Genomic DNA, 19,996 nt, shown 5'->3' with positions numbered 1-19,996 from the left:
CCACAGCACTTCGAAATTGATGCGGCTCGCTGCCACATGGCTCATCCCGACGGGGCTCCTTTTTGAAAGGACCCCACCTACTTCCAAGTCCCCTTATTCCCATCTGCTCACAGGAATAAGCGGACTTCAAAGTAGGCGGGGTCCTTTCGAAAAGGAGCCCCATCGGGACAAGCTGCGTGGCGGCGAGCTGCGTCAATTTCGAAGTGCCACAGCCGCCCGCATGCTAATGAGGCGCTGAATATATATTTCAGTGCTTCATTAGTAAACTTCGACATGGCCATTTCAAAGTTTGGGGCTAGTATAGACATAGCCAATGATTGCTACCAGCAACTACTTATGCTGCCTTGAGTAAAACCAGAGTATTATTCAAATGTTTAAGTATATTTTTAGTCTACTTACACAGTGTCAACAAAATTGCCCCTTTTAAAATCAGACAGGACTAGATTTCACACATCCACATGATAACAGGTAGAACAAGACCAGTCAGATTATTCAAGCTTTTATCTTTTTAATAAGTACTACCAATAACACTCTGCATTCTATTGCACTTTTTAGCTGATGATCCCAAGGTACTTTCTGTACAACAGTTAATTAAGACTCATATTGCAAGTGAATATGTTTAGACCTATTTTACAGCTGAAGAAACTGCAGCCTAAGAGGTTAAATGGCTTTCTCAATGCATACACTGAAGATGAAACAAAAAAAAAATTGGGAGGGATTACGCAAGCTTGAATGGGCAAATTAACTTGTTGAATTTCTCACACCGTAGATGTCTCTTCTGACTCTTCTGATTTAAACAAAGTTTATTTCTTTGCCTTTTTTATGAGTCGTTTTGTCTTGTGTCTTGCACATTTGCCTTTTGTAAACAACTGTCTATTCTTTAGTAACAAGTAAAAGAGAAACATCTCACTTTACAGAATACCTATCTTATTGATATAACCTGATTAGTAGTTTCTGATGCCTTGAATTGTAAAATAAATTTTAGAGGAAAGAGGTAATACTTGATTTGCTACAAGAATGTAGAAAGATTTACAGCCAAGCTAATCACCAATTCCTAATGGATTTTGTCTCTATTGAAGTTTGAACTAAGGTGCTGTTCTTTTCTCTTTCCATTTTTAAAATATTTTTTCTTGGCTTTGAAGTTTCTGTAAGCTGAGGATAGCTTACCAGAGCAGTCCCAGAAAATGAAAGATGCTTAAACAGGGTTACAAGTGAATGAGAGGAATTTCAATCTTCCTAGCATTCCTAAAAGGCAAATACATATTCAGTCCCAAAGAGGAAGAATGGGTTTAACTACTCTGGATAATGCGCTAAAATCCATCCTTAGAATGCTCAACTCAAAGGCTTTGCTCAAAATGTATTTTGTATCTTGGATTGCTAGTGGTTTGCAAGAGAGAGCAAGAGATACCCTTTTTTCCTGGTGCTTGATTTAGACACTGGAGTGTAATACTATATAGCAGATGATAACACCTTTAACTTCTGAACATATAATACTTATGGAGGACTTATGCACATGGGTTTGCCAAGCTAATGGATCTCATTATACTGCGACTGTGACTTTTGAACCTCCATAGTTAAAAACAGTCGTGCTCGGCTGAAAAAGCGAAGCCTCTGATTTTTTGCTCTACTTTTGGAGCACCAAAATTATACAACAACATGCTAAGACCATTATCAGGCAGTGCTTTGCAAGCACTCTGAACCCATGCTGTGGGTGCTGTGGCATCCACAAGAGCAACCAACCAGAGCACAAGGTTGCGTGTGCCCAGTGCATCTCTTTTATGTCCTGGGATGGGGAGGCAGTGGTGGAATGACTTGTGGAACAGCTGTTCAGAGCAACTTCCCTGACCAAGCAGTTATAGGAAGTGCTCTCCCTGGAGTGCTTCTAGGGGCTCTAATTCGAAGTAGGCTCTAATGTATGTGGCTATTTCAGAGTAAGTTTTCATTATTCTGGGGCTTCCCTGCAGTGTGGGGACATGTTTTTCCAAAATATCTTATATCTGAAAAACTACTCTGGAATAAGCTATTCTGGAATAACTCTGTAGTGTAGACACGTCCACACAGTGTATCTATGCTAGTAGTAGCTATGCTTGGTGTATGTGGGGTAAAAAAAAAAATCTAGTAAGCGTGTCTGTTACAGAAGCAGCAGCACAGTCTTGAAGTCTTACTGACATAGTGCTATTTCCACAGGGAATTGGTTCTATTCTTGCTCACTGCTATGGCTTTTTCACACCCTTTAGCAATATAGTTATATCACTGTAAGTCTGTAACGGACACCTGCCATTACACTTGGATGCTCTGATAATATGCTTCATGAAGGGGGGTGGGGGCATTGTGACACAAACATGTTTCAGGACAGAAAGATTCTGCAGGAGCATTGTAGAAAAACCTCATCCCATCTCCTCCAGCATGCTATCAATCCGGCAGAAGTATTTCCCTCTTTATTACCAACAAAATGACAATAGCAACATAGGGCAGTTCCCTCTCCCCTTGAAATCAAACACAGAACTTCCACCACTTTCAGTGGGAGTAGAATCTGGCTCTTATAAAGTAACTTTATCCAAAAAGAGTTTGCAAACTGTAAGATGCCAGACATCTCCTAAGAAGTGGTGACTAAGTTCAAATTTGACTTCATTTGGTAACATCAGCTCTGTTGTAGCTTCTATATTTCAACTGTCTGCCTTCAACTCCTAGGTACATCCAGCAGTCTACTTGTGATCATCCTTGTATCTATCTTTGCTCTTGTAATGTGTTCATCCGCAGAGCACCTAAATGCCACAGCAAACTAATATTCATTTTTGTCTTTAATTGCTAAATTGGTAGTTAGATGTTGCTTTTAATCTCCTCAAACTTTCTCTTAAGCATTTTAACAGCTCACTTGACTGTGTTTTAGAGTGAGAACAGAAATTCTATTAATTTCTAAAAATGTATAATGAATCTAATGGTTGAAGAATTTGTTCCCATTTAGCATGCTTAAAGAGCTACAAGTAACATCCGAAAAGCAACTAAATGCCTTAGGCACTTGCTAGTCTCCGAGGAATGTAAGTCATCTTTCAAAACAGGAATTCAGCTCCTAAGTCACCTATGCACATTTGAAAATGTTATTGTAGTAACACAGAGAGGCTTACCTCCATCTCCTGGGTGGGTGGAGCCAGGCCAGCCCCACTTCCACACTGGAAGCAGAGAGGAGGGATAGAAAGTATAATAGGCAGGGCCTCCAGCTCATTAGAGCAGATGGCAGACAATAAAGACGATGCCTCTCTTTCTCTTTCATTCCCCAAGCAGGGACCAAGCTGTGCAGTGCCCTGCCTCTGGGGCATACCAATGATGGAGAGGAGCTGCAGCAACTGCTGTCCACAGAGTACTCTGAGGAGACAGCGGAGGTGTGAAGGATGGAGCCCTATGACCTAGCTAGTAGGACATGACTCAAGAAAACCAAACATTAGTCTGGTTGTACAACCAGCAGTTGAGTCAGCCTGTTGTAGTGCGGGCCTCACAAAGTAACGGGGTCACACACCACTGCTAAGGCTCTGGGCTGGAACTTGATGAGTAAAGTCGGCTGGGTCTCCTTACCTCCTGCAGCTGACCCTGCCCTTGGGCAGGCAGCCTGCCTGCTTGAGGCCAAAAGACCTATGTTTGTTTGCTGTCTACACAAGCCAGGAAGCAGAGTTGAAGACAGCTAACTGCTCTGTTGGCCCAGAGTGTTAGAGTCTGACTGTGGTTGTTGTGTGCCCAAGCAAGGGTGCCTGGATCTCAGACTGGTCATTACCACAAAGGTACAGAGCCCTAGACCATTAACTGACTCTATACCTTGCTAATCCCCTGACAGTTGACTACTGACACCTATCTGGCATAGGGAGGCAGAGTGGCCTCCCTCCAAGCCTGGCCAGGATAAACCACTCAACACCTCAACCGTTGCCCTCCATCTCTAAGGGGCTGAAAGCAACTATATTTCCTATTCTCATCCTAGTCCCAGGGGTTCAAAGTAGAGCTCTTCTTAATCTTTTCTATACAAGCGTTGTTCGGATTAACAAGAAATCCTGTGGCACCTTATAGACTAACACACATCTGATGCATCTGATGAAGTGGGTCTTTGCACACGAAAGCTTATGCTCCAAAATATCTGTTAGTCTATAAGGTGCCACGGGACTTCATGTTGTTCTCTCTGATAGTTGTTAGGATTAAAAACTGTATTTGAGACCTAACCCTTGTACCCTAACCTTTTCCTTAATCACTGTGAGCAAAACTTCCATCATGGTCTACGTAAGCAGGATTAATCACAGAATTGCTAAATTTTCCTTTACCAGGAATAGTGATGTGGCATTCCACGTACTTTTAAAACAAACAAGGAACATTTCTGCATCAATATATATTTTAATCTATTTCTTGGAGCTGACAGGAAAAAAAATTGTGTAGCCTGACAAAGATTAAATTTGGAAAATTGCTCATCAATCTAATACTGGAATATTTTTTGCAATTTGGAGAAAAGAAGTACCAATCTGAAAAAAAAAACACCGTAAAGGAGAAAAAATGAAGGAAAATGGCTTAATGTATGAGGCACCTTATACATATTTATTATTATTTATTATTATACACCTACTGTGAAGCAATCATCTTCTTGGTGAATAATCCCAGTGAAGTTTTTTTTTCCATGAGTATTTTTGTTATCTCAACAGAACTAAATGATGTATCTCATGACAGTAATAAGCTATTATTCTATCCAAGCTCAATGACATTAATTTAATATTAGGTACACCTATTACAACAAAGGAAGCTGAAACTAATATTGCAGGTTTAAAAAGAAACAAATCTCTAAGGTGAAAGAAAGCTGACTTTTAAAAAAGAGACATTCCAGAACATTTCTTCCTTCAAATATCAAGTACAGCCATAGGTATTAAAAAGCTAGCAGTTACCACACAGTATCGGAGATACCGACTTTATATCCTGTGCTGCTAATACCAGCAGCTGCAAACTTGTTGAATTTTTAATGACAACCACACTGAGGCCTTGATTCTGCAAGAGGAAACAGGTGAACTCACACACATCACTAATGAAGTCACAGTTGCAGAAAACCTATTAAAACTTGTCCTAAAATAACATAATAATAAAGTCTGCTCTGTGTTACAAATGCATGTGGAGGCCAAGTCTACAGACACGGAAGCTAACTGGTACAATTAATACTGGCGTAAAAACCAATTTGACAGTGCCAATGAAAACATCTTTGAGAACACACTTCAGTCAGTTTAAATTTACCAGTGCAAAATAAACTGACGTAAGTTTCAATTTAAATTGATCTGTGTGGTACTACATCAGCATGAACAGACCCTTTTAGTTAAAACTCTGACACTTTGTGTATATATCATACCCAAACACAGCTGAGAGCAAAATTTTTGTCCAGAATATTATTACTTCATGACTACAGCTATCACCTACACAGAAACAGCTGGCAAGGATAATGGCTTTCTGCTTCAGGCAGCAGTTACTGACAGATTCTTATTACCTAGAACTCACTGTGGAAATAAGTAATTATCAAGCTTTACTGAGGGCAGGTTTACCCTATTGACACATAGGTAAGTCGATGATAGGTACACAATTCTAGCTATAAAAATAGCATAGCCAGAATCAACTTTTCTGAAGTCGACTTATCTGGCTGTCTTCACTGAGGAAGGTTGACAGGAGGGTTTCTCCCATTGACCTCCCTTACCCTTGTGATATTGAGGAGTTCAGGGGTCAACTGCTGATCCCAGATAGTTCAATTGTGTGTCTCTCTACTAGACATGCAGAATTGAACTTCAGAAGATTGACCCTGACAAGGTCAATCTTCCATGTAATCTAGATGTACCCCTTGTATGTCTGCATCTCATGACAGTATTTATGGAAGCGGGAGATCCTACTTCCATAGAATGGAAATCCAAATACCTGTTCCAGTACTTACGGAATCCTCAAAGTTCAGTCTTTGATGGTGGTCCTGTGTTTAGTTTGTCTAAAATTCTGATTTGGAATTTGGAAGGGAATTTGTTGTGGAATCAAATCATCGGAGGATATTAAGACCACGTTAGACACACTCTTATTGGTGATGAGCTAAGTTTATTTCATCTCTCCTCAGCACAGAGGGGATGAACTAAATGACTGCTTGAGGTCCTTTCCAGCTTTTTATTTTTATTATTCTATTATTAGCTTCTTTTACAGAAAGATTCAGTGAATATTTGAGACAAATAAATTTTATATTCAAATGGCCAAACTGAATTTTAAGATTACACTACATACATTATTTCTACGTAGAGGGCATGGAATTCAAAAGTAGTGCAGACAAATACAGTACAATTCCTTTAATCCGGCACATCTGGGACCAGACAGGTGCTGGATTACCAAATTTTCTGGATTGTTGGATGTCACCACAACCACCACGTCCAAGTTGAAACCCCCATGTCGCAGTTCATCACCCCCACACCCAGCTGTGGTTCACCACCCCGCATGTCCCCAGCTTTTTCTCTACTGCAGCTTCCTGCAGCTTCTTCACCACCCCGGTGCTCCTGCAACTTCACCAACCCTGCGCTCCTGCAGCTTTTGCACCCCCCGTGCGTCTCCAGCTTCCACCCCCCGTGCTCTTGCAGCTTCTTCGCCATCCCTGCGCTTCTCAGCTTCTTCACCCCCATGCTTCTACAGCTTCACCTCCCCTGCAGTCCCTGGCTCCACTCCCAAACACCCTGGCTCAACTCCATCCCCCAGTCCCCCTGCAGCCCTAACCCACCCCAGGCTTAACCCCTCTGTCCCTCTCCCACAGCCTCAACCCACCACCCAAGCCCCCAACTTATGCAAATGTCAAGGTACACATATCTCGGGGGATGCCAGACCATCAGGATTGCCAGACCATCAGAGGCCAGATTAAAGGAATTTTACTGTGCTATCTTAGGCTGCATCTACACTAGCAAGTTTTGTTTCAGAAAAGGTAGACCTATTTCAAAAAAAATCCCGGAGAGTGTCTACACACAAATTGTGCTCTTTCGATCTGTTTTCGGGAGCCCGCTTCCTCTCCCAGATGAGGAACAGTGCCTTTTTCTGAAAGATTCTTTCAAAATAAAAGTGTGTGTAGATGCTCCGCAGGCCCTTCTTTTGAAAGAGCAGGGGCTATGTAGACACTCTCTATCAAAAGAGCATATCCATCTTTCGATCTGTTCTTTTGGGCATGGACTTGATCTTTCAAAAGAAGTTTTCTCGGAAGATCTCTTCCAGAAGAACTTCTTTCGAAGGATGTCTGTAATGTAGGTGCAGCCTTAGATTGTATGGATACATGCCTGAGGTTAGAACACATTGTTAAAATAATACTAAATAGTCAATATATTTAAGATTCTAAGGTCTTTGGGTCAGGGACTGTGATGACTTTTATGTTTGTACAACACCTAGTTTTTTTGTAGTCCATTCTGGAAGTAATAGTAGTCGTAATAATAATTAATAACAATTGCAATAGTACTCAAAAGCCGCATATGTAATTTAACATTATTATAGTTTAAAAGTTTAATGTTATTATAGTTTAAAAAGGACTGTATGAAGCTTTCAGGTTGATTCTGGAGCTCCTGTGTTCTTCCATGGGAGGAAAGCTAAATTTCTTTATTTTGTTTAATTGAGCCCACAGAGATATTACATGTACCTAACCTAATATTCTCTATATGCAGATGTGATAACATAGCCTATAGTTATCAGCAGCTTGTTTTGGAAATTTACCCATTTGGAAAAGGAAAATGTCATGTGCAGCCATTACTTCTCATGGAGGAAGACTGGTTTTTGCAAGGTCTTGGCATCAAAGGAGAAAATAAAAAGGAGTATCTGCTTTTCCCCTTAATATGAATTTGGAAGGTCATCTGAAACAGGTTCCATTTCATTGGTTCTCTGTGTAACATGCAGCCTGTACAGGTGTATTGAAAAAGAGTAGTAGTTTGTACAAAAAAAAGGTGCTTTTAACACAAAATGCCATAGAGTCACCTTCTATCATTAGCATTTGGTTTGCTTGGATTTCCATTTCAGGAGGCCAAGTTATTTCACTCCTTTGTAAGAATAAACCCTTCTCTGATACAGAATTGATAAACTGTCAGAAAATATCTGTTTTTACTTCACATACTCTTCTGTTCATGAAAGGGTGTCACACAAACTTTACTTTTTAAATACTATGTGGATTTAGAACAATAGTTGGAGGATTTAAATTCAGTTTTGAAGTTTCTTTGCCACTTTGTGAGAGATGTATTTCTCCTTCCATATGTTGCAGACAGTTTCTCTGGACCAGCACACTGAAATTTCAAAAGATACGTATAATTTCTCAGCAAGAAGAAACTGAGAAATAGAGAGGAAAATTAACTTTGCATCATTTGTTTGAAATGTTAGTCTTCCGAGGGAGGATGCATAGTTGCAGTTTAATTGCTTTAGCAACATGCGTGGGAGAACAGAATGGAAATTGCTTATCTCAAAAGTAACACGAAGTGTGAATTTGGGGCATTTTCTGGCACGTGAGATGCAAATCAAGAACGTGAAAAGGTGCACCACTTGTTTACTTTTTTGACAGTCACATGCAAACTAGGCTTTTCTGGTGCAGAGGCACAAGATTTTGCAACATTTCGTGCTTTTGTGCAAAATCTAACCTCCGGATTACATAAGTACAAAATGTATAATACATATGAGCTGTGTCTACACGTGCACGCTACTTCGAAGTAGCGGCACTAACTTCGAAATAGCGCCCGTCGCGGCTACACGCGCCGGGCGCTATTTCGAAGTTAACTTCGACGTTAGGCGGTGAGACGTCGAAGTCGCTAACCTCATGAGGGGATCAGAATAGCGCCCTACTTCGACGTTCAATGTCGAAGTAGGGACCGTGTGGACGATCCGCGTCCCGCAACATCGAAATTGTGGGGTCCTCCATGGCAGCCATCACCTGGGGGGTTGAGAGACGCTGTCTCTCCAGCCCCTGCGGGGCTCTATGGTCACCGTGTGCAGCAGCCCTTAGCCCAGGGCTTCTGGCTGCTGCTGCTGCAGCGGGGGATTCATGCTGCATACACAGGGTCTGCAACTCGTTGTCGGCTCTGTGTATCTTGTGCTGTTTAGTGCAAGTGTGTCTGGGAGGGGCCCTTTAAGGGAGCGGCTGGCTGTGGAGTCCGCCCTGTGACCCTGTCTGCAGCTGTGCCTGGCACCCTTATTTCGATGTGTGCTACTGTGGCGTGTAGACGTTCCCTCGCTGCGCCTATTTCGATGTTGGGCTGGAGGACGTGTAGACGCTATTCATCGAAATAGGCTATTTCGATGTCGCTACTTCGAAATTAGCTACTTCGATGTAGCGTGCACGTGTAGACGTAGCCATGGGATGCACTGATTGTTGCATTTTAAATGATTATTGTCTGGATAATCTGTCACAGAATCATATTTTACAGGATTGATGGGAGACCCTGCATTTCTAGCAGAAACAGACATGCTTCAGAAAAGATTATTTCACTGTCAGGAATATGATCGTTATCATTTCAGGGAATTTTCTGATTGGGAAGCAGGATCTCTGGTTAGTAAAATGAAGCATCTTGAGCTAACAAAAATATTTAATTACCAGCTTACCACAGATCTGTATGTGTATTCAGTCATCTCTGCTGACTTGAGTTACAACAATATTGTTTTTACTGTTTTTTGTACTTACTGTCTTGTAAGTGACAGAACTAACAGTATTTTAGCCAGTGTTTGCTCCTTCTTGTGTACTTTCAATAGAATTATTGAATGATTTCCAACCTTTGTAGTGGATTAGTACAAGATTACCACTAGGCCTAATTTAGTCTGAAAAACTTTTACACTTGGTCATGAGACATAATAAGCAAAGAACCCAGGTTTACTTCCATGGTCCAGGTTGAGTGTGCCATGCTTGCAGCTCCAAAAATCCCCACCCTTTTGCTTGTAAACTAATTATATGCTTTAGACTATAGAAATGGCTGATACGGTAAGCATGGAATCTTATAATAACCTTATTACAAGTGTTACTTTTCAGTGCCGATTTCAAGCTCCCTACAAGTAGGTCTGCACCTCAGGAATATGAGGGGGACAGGTCAGACAGAATTAAGTAGAAGCTCAGCTGTGCTCAAACAAAGCTGCTGACATCAGAATTGTACCCACTGATCTTTGGCCATACTGAAGGTCTAGCTTTGACTGTCCTCTTTCAGGCCCACCAAGGGGGCAAGGCCAGGAGGTGGGGAGATGGCAAGATGCAAAGGGGGTAATTGCCTCACAGGACCTGGAGCTCCCAGCCACTGCTGCTGCTGTTGCTACTGCCATAGGCCCTTTAAATCACTGCTGGAACACTGCATGGTGTGCTCTAGGTGGTGCTGAGGGCTGCTTGCTCCGGTCCCACTCCTTCCACCTAAGAGCATGCCCCTTCCACGGGCCGCAGAGCAGGGCCCTCCCCTTCTCCACCTTGGCCTTGCCCAGGACCCTGGTGAGGCTGTTGCCCCTGACATTCCCCTTTAAATAATATCCTGGCAATTATTCACCATTTCAACTTGTATGATTTATTGGATCTTTTCTCAATTCTTGGCTTATGTCAATAAGCCATCATTTGATCCTAGGGCAGCTCTGACTTTGATATAAACATATCATAAATCTCTATAACCACAATTTTGTGTTTATTTTTGAAATATTTTTGAATTAATCTCTTTCTGTTTCTCAGTATAATCAATATTGCTGAGATCACAGAGAATAAGGGAAAAGTGCTTATATTTCAAGCCTCTTTAAATCAGCTTTTTTTCTCCAGACTTCTTGTATTTTCCAGGATTCTCTGCACTGTACTATTTACTTTGTGCATCTTAATTATTAAACACAGTAAATGAAATGCAATGAAAATGGATTTAAATTAAACAGTAAGCTGCAGTGTGTAATTTACCCTCAACCTTCTACAAACAAATACCTACAGATGAGGAGGAATGACTAATGTTTTCTAGTACATAAACTGTGAATTTATATCAATTTAACATTCCAGAGATTGAGCCACTTTACAAGCTATTAATGTGATAAAAATACATTGTGTCTCTTTTCAAAGCCATGCAGACATTTGCACAAAGATTCTGAAGAGCTTAAAGGTAAAAGGAGAAAAATCTACAGGTAACAAAACAATCCCAACCTTGGCTGCTAAGCCTACAAAACTATCTGATAAAGAAGCTAAATTGTACATGCAGTACAGAATGGCAGAAATTATTTTTATTTGTGGGTTTTCTGGCTTAAACATTAGTAATCCTAACTCCTTTGCATCCAAGCCAAAACTGAAAATATAAGTAAACTTAATTATAGTATTATAATAAGTTTGCAGCATTTTTCAAAAAGGCTTCCTTCAGAATTATGCCTCTCTTAAAGATTGTTAGATCTTTTTATTTTTTAATAAAAAAGAAAAAGTCTGGCAGAAAATGACGTAAGAACATAACAACAAAAGAACGGCCATACTGGGTCAGACCAAAGGTCCATCCAGCTCAGTATCCTGTCTGCCGACAGTGGCCAGTGCCAGGTGCCCCAGAGGAGGTGAACCGAAGACAATGATCAAGTGATTTGTCTGCTGCCATCTGTCTCCAGCCTTTGACTAAAGGCTAAGGTCACCATACTTTACCCCTGGCTAATAGCCATTTATGGACCTAACCTCCAAAAATTTATCAAGCTCTTTTTTAAACTCTGTTAGAGTGCTGGTCTTCACAGCGTCCTCTGGCAAGGAGTTCCACAGGTTGACTGTGTGCTGTGTAAGAAAAATTTTCCTTTATTAGTTTTGAACCTACTACCCATTAATTTCATTTGGTGTCCTCTAGTTCTTATATTATGGGAACAAGTAAATAACTTTTCAATATTCCCTTTCTCCACACCATTCATGATTTTATATACCTCTATCATATCACTCCTCCCAGTCTCTCTAGCCTCTCCTCATATGGGACCCTTTCCAAACCCTTAATCATTTTAGTTGCCCTTTTCTGAACTTTTTCTAATGCCAGTATATCTTTTTTGAGGTGAGGAGACCACATCTGCACGCCGTACTCAAGATGTGGGCGTACCATAGTTTTATACAGGGGAAGTAAGATATTCTTCATCTTATTCTCTATCCCTTTTTTAATAATTCCTAACATCCTATTTGCTTTACTGACTGCCGCTGCACACTGCATGGATGTTTTCAGAGAACTATCCACTATAATTCCAAGATCCCTTTCCTGATCTGTTGTAGGTAAATTTGCCCCCATCACATTGTATGTATAATTGGGGTTATTTTTCCCAATGTGCATTACCTTACACTTACCCGCATTAAATTTCATATATGTCTTTGCTCTACATAATGCATTATGAATTTTATTTTTGTTCAGAATTCCACCTCACTCACTCATAACAAGGACTTTCGTAAATTGCTCTTTAAATCAGGCAGATTTCCCTGTCTATTTATAGTGTATGGAAGGAAAATCATCTTTCGGATAATGAGAGAGAAACGCAATATAACACTTACTTCCATACTAGACAACTTTGGCACAAATTCTTTATGCTGAAAGGGTCCGTTTATATAGGAAATGAAGAAGAAGATGAAGTTGTTAGTATCTCTGAGTTTTTTATTTTGGATATTTAATTTTTTAAAAGTACATTTTAGTGATTGTTAAAAGTACCTGACGGACAGCCCTCTGGAGCTGGAATTGCTTTATTTCTCCACAGAAAAGTACATCATGACAACTGGCAGGGAAGACATTCCCACACCACACATTCAGTGTTTCTTAAACCTGGCAAAGAGAGGCCTCCTGCTACATGGCAAGGAGGCATAGCATTGTTCAGTTTTACCTGTCGAATCTTTTGTCTCCCTGTTGATACTCTTAAGACAGTCAACCAAAAATACCAATTAATGCCAAACTCCATTGGTGTTTTTTATGATGCAGATTTCTATCCAATAGGAAGAAGATTGACACCATCCACCCTTTTCACACAGCCCAGTGAATAAACACAACTTGGTCTTGAGTTTTGGCCATAGTTGAATAAGACCAGATTAGAAATCGTGAACCAAAGATAAAAATGCTTAGAAATCTCCTGACCCATTCACAAATAGCAAGCTGTTCTGTAGCAACTAAGACACTCACATCTCTACAATATAAACTTTAATTAAAAAAAAGGAAATGTCTATTCCTTACAGCTGCAAAGAAAGCCTTACAAATGTGAACCAGCATAACACCATGAAACAACAAATCTTCAGAGTTCTGAACTGCTCTTATTTATCTCGTGATGTTAAGTCTCAGCCTTAAACCCAACAATGAAACTTAAAGGGTCAAATTGAAAATAATTTCGGTACGAAACTGCACATACTTTGTGCATGGCTCAGATGTGTGCACAACCTGGGTAACTGCAAGCACAGGTGACAATTTTTTATAAGCTCAGAAACAGCAAGTAATAAATATGCCCACCATCATTTACCCACATAGTGACACTGAATGGTATAGTAACATTAGTAACTAAAAGCTTGGTTACAGAAGGGTCAGACATTACCCTTGTTTTCCCTACACATCTTCTGTTGAATTTGTCCCACTCCATAAAGCATGTTTGATGACTCTGCTTCAGAACTAGATACAAAGCCACTGAAGTCAATGGGAGTCTTTCTATTAATGTCAAGATCTTTAAATATGGCCTTTAGTATCTCCTTGCCCCATTTGCTAACATCTACAGGACTCTACCTGTTATTATGGTAATTGCTTCAAGACTCTATAGAATCCAAGACTAAAACAAGAGAAGAGAAGGAAAAGTAGGAAACATCAGGGAGCGTTCAGGTCATTCGGCACCTGTTGGTGCCACTTAACAATTATTTTGCCCGAGAATAGCAAGGATTCCCTTGCCTCTTCTGGTGATGAAGCCCTAGCTCAACTGCCTGTGTGGGAAAGGGAAGGGAGAGAAAGAAACCATAAGCTCCATTCCTTCATAGGAAATCCTCCCACAAGCCACTTGCTTTGGGAAGGAAGTGTGACCCTTCTGGGAGAGCACAGGAAACTGTGTTTAACCAAATAATATGTTGAGGTTACATTTTAAAAAGGGATAGAAGACAGTGCTCTTTAGAAAGTAACCAGCCCAGCAGCCATGTGGTGAGAGGAAGGTGCCAGCCCAGCAAACACATGAAGGTTTGGGAAGGGCAGCCCTGTAAAATGTGACATGCAGAAAACAAGTTTCTTGGCCTCTCCTGCTAAATCCTGTACAGGGAAGAAGCCTTCTCAAGCACTGAAACCCTACACAGGGCAGGACATGGAAACATGGTCTGCACAGCCTGGCAGCCATATGGTGGGGGCTCAATGGTGGTGGTAGGGACTTGATTTTCACCTGGCACTGCTGAGCATCCCTGACATTTACTCAGCACAGATTCATCCACCCACACAGAAATAAAATTCTGGATCTCCTGATGGCTCCATGCTGGGGTTCTTTGCAGCCCTGAGAACTCATGGCTAAGTGTGATCACCATGCTGACCAAAAAGAAAATGAAATCAAATTCCTGGGCTTCCTGTTATCTACTTCCCGCACGCCTGGAGAGTAGCAGAGGTAAAAGTGGCCAGAACAAACACATTTGGGGCATTATGGGATACCTCTGGAGGCCAATAAAATTAATTTAAAATAATGTGGGGCAAGAAAGTCGACTTTAGCACCCCTTAAAGTTGAACTGATGGTATTTGCAGTGAAGACAGTCACACTATACAATCAAGCTAAGTGCCTTAAAATTGGCCTTATGCTCTAGTGTAGACAAAGCCTCTATTTTGGGTCTTTAGCTCCTTTTTTTCAAGATGTAATTGCATTGTAGATGTTTAGTTTTATGTAGGAAACCAGGTGCTTCTGCATAATAAATATTTTAAAAATAATTGATACTGAAACAAGGAAGGTAAACAAAATGCAGCAGGGTATGCAGGCTTCAAAACTAAACAATGCCCTCACACTTACAGAAACAATAATAATAAAAGGAAGTATTTTTTGAAATATCTTGTGATCAGCCTGTGTAATGGAACTCACTGCTACAAGGTGTCAGAGAATTAAATATAAGGACTGGGTTTAAAAAGAGGCTGAATATAATTATCAACAATAACAGCACTTATAGTTATTAATGCTAAAGAAATATAATATAATATAATATAATATAATATAATATATCTGTCAGTGTTCTGGGTAAGCTAATCACTACTGATATAAAATATATGTTTAACAAAAATGTATATATGATATAACCCTTCCTGTATGTCCATGTACTTTTTCTTATTGACAGTAGTTACAACATTATGGACAACACCAAAATATTATTAACAACAATTAATAATAGGCAGATAGGCTGTTCCCCCTCCACATGCAGCACTGCCACATTGGCAAAATTAGATTTCCTAAGTAGCAGAATACTCCTACTAATAGCTATAGGAAAAATATGATTAATCTCACTAATTGCTCTTTCCCAGAACCACTCTGATTTTCCATAAATACCTTAACTTCAAGCATCCATCTCTCTTTGGTTATATAAAATCCTTTCCTTAAGTAATAATTTTCACTAGACGTTTTTTTCTTTTTTATACCCAGTGTCATTTGTCTGCACAAGACTTTGCTCCAAGTATTCTGGAAATAATTAAAATGCAAAGCTCATGCAATGCGTGTCTTATTCTCCATACTTTATAAACGCATTTGCATTTGGATTTTCTCATTTAGAGACAACCGCTATTTATATATATGAAATTTTATTGTTTTAAGTGGAGCTTTCAGATCTGGAACAGAATCAAGCATTTCAATTAAAAAAAGAACAGAAAAGACACCAAGCTGAGTGGACTAGCAAAAGAAATGACATTGATTGCACTTAAGGAGGAATGCCACTCTTTCTTAAAATTAGGTGTAAAGGGCATAGAGGTTTTGTGATGACAGTCATCTATAGAGAAGAACAATAAAGAACTGCATAGGGTATTGTCAGGTATAACGCTACACTAATGGACTATGTCAGTGGCAAAGATGTGGTCTGTGACTTAACCATGCTCCGTTTGTGTTGGACTATGGAGTAGTTTGACATTCCAGCTTTTGGTGGGTCCATGGGAGAAAGAGCTCTCTGTTACAAAATAGTCTGCCAGTTGCTCAGACTACGTAGACAAATACATTTTCTCCCGTGGTAATTTGTTCTTTTAAAAAAAATGAGAAACAGTAGACAGTACAGAGTAATTTACATGCTACAAACAAAGGGTGACCATATTTCCCTATGCCAAATATGGGACATTCACCTCCTTGGCTGCTGGGGCTCCCTAGCTATAGAAGCAGCTGCCTCGGGGTGGGGGTGGGGGGTAGTGGCTACACGGGAGGCTGTCCTGTGTCAGGGATTGGACTATCTCCCTGCAGTGATCTCTCTGGCTGCAGGAGCAGCTGTCCCATGGAGGGGTTACTCAGCACTGTGGGGGCACCAGGTCCCTCTTAAAATCTTAGACGGGGGACAAAACACACTACCCTACCCTCCCAGCATACCCTGCCTTACCTCTATGGGAGGGCCCCGGCTCCCCTTCCTGCTGCTGCATATACTGGCCAGTCAGTACTTGCTGCACGTGCTGTCTGGCCAGGTCCTGACTGATTTTACCTGCAACTGCACTGACTTGTGGACAGGGAAGCTCAGCAGCGGGTGTGAATATATAGGACAATTAACTTTTTAGTGAAAAAAAAAAAAGTAGGATGCTTGCCTAAAATATGGGATTGTCCCAGTGAAAATGGGATGGATAGTCATCCTATCAATGAGTTATCCAAAGCCAACGTTCACATCAATCCCATCAAAATAAGGCTGAAATTCCTGCAGCAGAGTGGTCCAGCAGAGAGGACAGTCAGCTAAGTGTCAGAAGATTAGGGTTCTGGGCAAATCACTTTAATACTATTTCCCCTCCCACCCTTTGCCTGTTGAGACTTCAAGCTCTTTGAGGGAAGAGACTTTCTCATACTACATATGCCTGTATGGCACCTAATGTGATAAGATTCCTGTCTTGAGTAGTGCCAGAAAGTATTGTAATACAAATGTGACACAGGTCAAAGAATCTACTTGTGTGATTCTGTGATTTGAAATGGAGGGGAAATAAAGAGAAGCAGCTTATACGCTCCAAGATTTGAGGGAGTTTAATTAAGAAATAATGACTCAGAAAAAATAAATTAAAAATAACTATTAATCTACATAGGAAGTAAAAGAATTGTGATAATTTATTTCCAGTATGGACATTTCACCGTCTATTCTGCTGTGTGTAGATGTACATAAAAATGGCATGTCTTGAGATGTCTAAATCTACGATGTTAGCATGAATTTAAGTTTAAAAACAAGAAATGTGACTGTCATCCAGTTGGAGATTTATGACAACCTTTCATGTAAGTGAGTCACCCTCCTTAACTGCACCGGTACTCATGAATTAAGGCACTTTGAAACTTTGGGCCCCTCTGTTCAATGAATTCCCAGAACTCTCCATGAATTCCTTATGTTGAGGGTTCCACTGTGCAATCCACAGTAGAAAGTGTATTAAATAATCTTGGACCTGAAGTCGTTACCCCTGCCTGGATCCTCCATCTGCCAGATGGAAGTGCTACAAAGTTAACAGACATGAATGGTACTTAGCATAGGATTGATGGTAATTTAATGGTACTTTGATTTTATTCACTCGCTGTGGCAGTTCCTAAGTGCTTGCGATACAAATGTCATTGTTCTCAGCCTTAAAAAAATTACAGTTCAGTTGCATAATTAAACAAACTTTTGGTCCCATGTTGTCAGACGAATTAATAAATTATCCCTGCAACATAGCGCTGAGCTATCCCACTCGAAAATGATGTTAAAGCAAAGAGGTAAGAAATACTGCACAGGACACAAGAGCATTGTCCTTACATCTTCATCCAGCTACAAAATGTGAACAAACATGAAATGTGTAGATTTTTTAGAAAGAACCTACCTATCAGCTCCTTATTTCTCACATCTAAGGCCATGTTTCGTAAAGCTGTAGCAACTGCACATACCACCCGGTCATTGTCTATTCGAAGTAGTTCCACCAGGATCGGTAGGCCTTTTTCTTTGCGGACGGCAGCACGGATATACACAGACCACTGCAAAGAGAAAGGGCATGAGGGAGATATAAAAAGAGTGTGGGAAATGCTGTCAAGAAAATAAAAGGTGTAAGGTCACAAAGATTGTTATCTTGAGGAGGAAAGGAAGAGAGTTAGGAGTAATGGCTGTAGAAATGAAAGACAGATGTTATAATATCTGTGATGCTCACCAAGCATTTGACCTGGAAACTCGTACCAATTTTTTACTGGTGACAGAAAAAAATTAACAAATTGTTGTTTTTAAATCTTGTACACCTGGTTACTGCTTTACTGTGTGAGTTGCAGGCATTTGCTTTGTACCAGTATCTCCTGGCCAAACTTGAACAATGATTGTTTGTCCCAATGCCATTTAACATTACGAACTTTGTTTTAGAAGTTTGCATGCTTCTTGGGTGTCAGCTTGAGGACTGTAAGAAGCAAATGCAAGGCAGTGCTCCATTATTTCTTTTATAATAGGCACTTTGCTCAAGAAGAGGAAGTGAGATGGAAGTTACTGCTTTTACTGTTAAAACACTGATTTCAATATGTTGGATGATGCTTGTTATTAGAAATATGACAACCACAAAGGGTGTAGGGTTGCAGCTTGAGCCCATCTAGTTCACAAGATGCTAAAAGTGACATTGTTTTATGCGGCTTACAATATGGGCCAGCCAATTAATTCAAATTTATGAGCACTACACATAGCCTTTGAAGGTGAACAGTTTTATAAAAAGCATGACATACCCAGGCCCTTAGTAACAAGACAGAATGCAATGACAGAATGTGTGAAGGTGAATGATACCAATGAGAGACAATCTCAGGAAAAAGCTATTTGGCTTTCACCAAGCAAGTTGCATTTTTTTGCGTGAGCTGGTTGTGTCAGATGTTTGAGGGTGTGAATCTGCTGTTTGCATCCATGCAGTGCTTTAAGTCTGGATACAGCCTTGGCTGCAGAGATATCTTTTTCAGTTTAACAATGAGAGGTAACTTGGGATTTCTTCTTTGAGGAGACTATTAAGCTCCATATCAATTCAGTTAGCCAAGAAAAAATGAACTTCAAGCAAATATCAGTGTGCAAGTCACACAAGCAGCAGTGCATGGTGATAGAATTAAGAACTGGACTGCACTGTGGGAGGAAATACAAGAGCAAAAAGCTTAAAGACCATTTTTTTCCTGCTTTATAAACAGCTTCCAAGTTTCCCTATTTTTTTCATGCCACTTCTGCTTATCCATCGTGCTATCACTACTCCATTAATCAACTACATCAGTGGAAAACTAGGACATAGTAGCTGCGTCTACACGTGCACGCTACTTCGAAGTAGCGGCACCAACTTCGACGTTAGGCGGCGAGACGTCGAAGTCGCTAACCTCATGAGGAGATAGGAATAGCGCCCTACTTCGACGTTCAACGTCGAAGTAGGGACCGTGTAGACGATCCGCGTCCCGCAACGTCGAAATTGCTGGGTCCTCCATGGTGGCCATCAGCTGGGGGGTTGAGAGATGCTCTCTCTCCAGCCCCTGCGGGGCTCTATGGTCACCGTGGGCAGCAGCCCTTAGCCCAGGGCTTCTGGCTGCTTCTGCGGCAGCTGGGGATCTATGCTGCAGGCACAGGGTCTGCAACCGGTTGTCAGCTCTGTGTATCTTGTGTTGTTTAGTGCAACTGTGTCTGGGAGGGGCCCTTTAAGGGAGCGGCTGGCTGTTGAGTCCGCCCTGTGACCCTGTCTGCAGCTGTGCCTGGCATCCCTATTTCGATGTGTGCTACTTTGACATGTAGACGTTCCCTCGCTGCGCCTATTTCGATGTTGGGCTGAGCAATGTTGAAGTTGAACATCGACGTTGCCGGCCCTGGAGGACGTGTAGACGTTATTCATCGAAATAGACTATTTCGATGTCGCAACATCAAAATACGCTATTTCGATGTTGGCTGCACGTGTAGATGTAGCCAGTG

The 19,996-nt window shown here is 40.9% G+C and overlaps 1 protein-coding gene across 1 annotated transcript in view; it reads right to left on the bottom strand.

Annotated features, from left to right (window-relative positions):
• CTNND2 (catenin delta 2) overlaps window positions 1-19,996 on the bottom strand; it is a 747,444-nt gene that overhangs the window by 106,508 nt on the left and 620,940 nt on the right. The window contains exon 14 of the mRNA XM_074985959.1: window positions 17,919-18,069. Coding sequence (XP_074842060.1) covers window positions 17,919-18,069 — 151 coding nt within the window. The remainder of the gene's footprint in view (window positions 1-17,918; window positions 18,070-19,996) is intronic.

The sequence above is a fragment of the Carettochelys insculpta genome, chromosome 2 (genome assembly GCF_033958435.1).
Source record: "Carettochelys insculpta isolate YL-2023 chromosome 2, ASM3395843v1, whole genome shotgun sequence".
In the NCBI taxonomy this organism is placed as follows: Eukaryota; Metazoa; Chordata; order Testudines; family Carettochelyidae; genus Carettochelys; species Carettochelys insculpta.
This window is presented reverse-complemented; position numbering and strand designations above follow the sequence as displayed.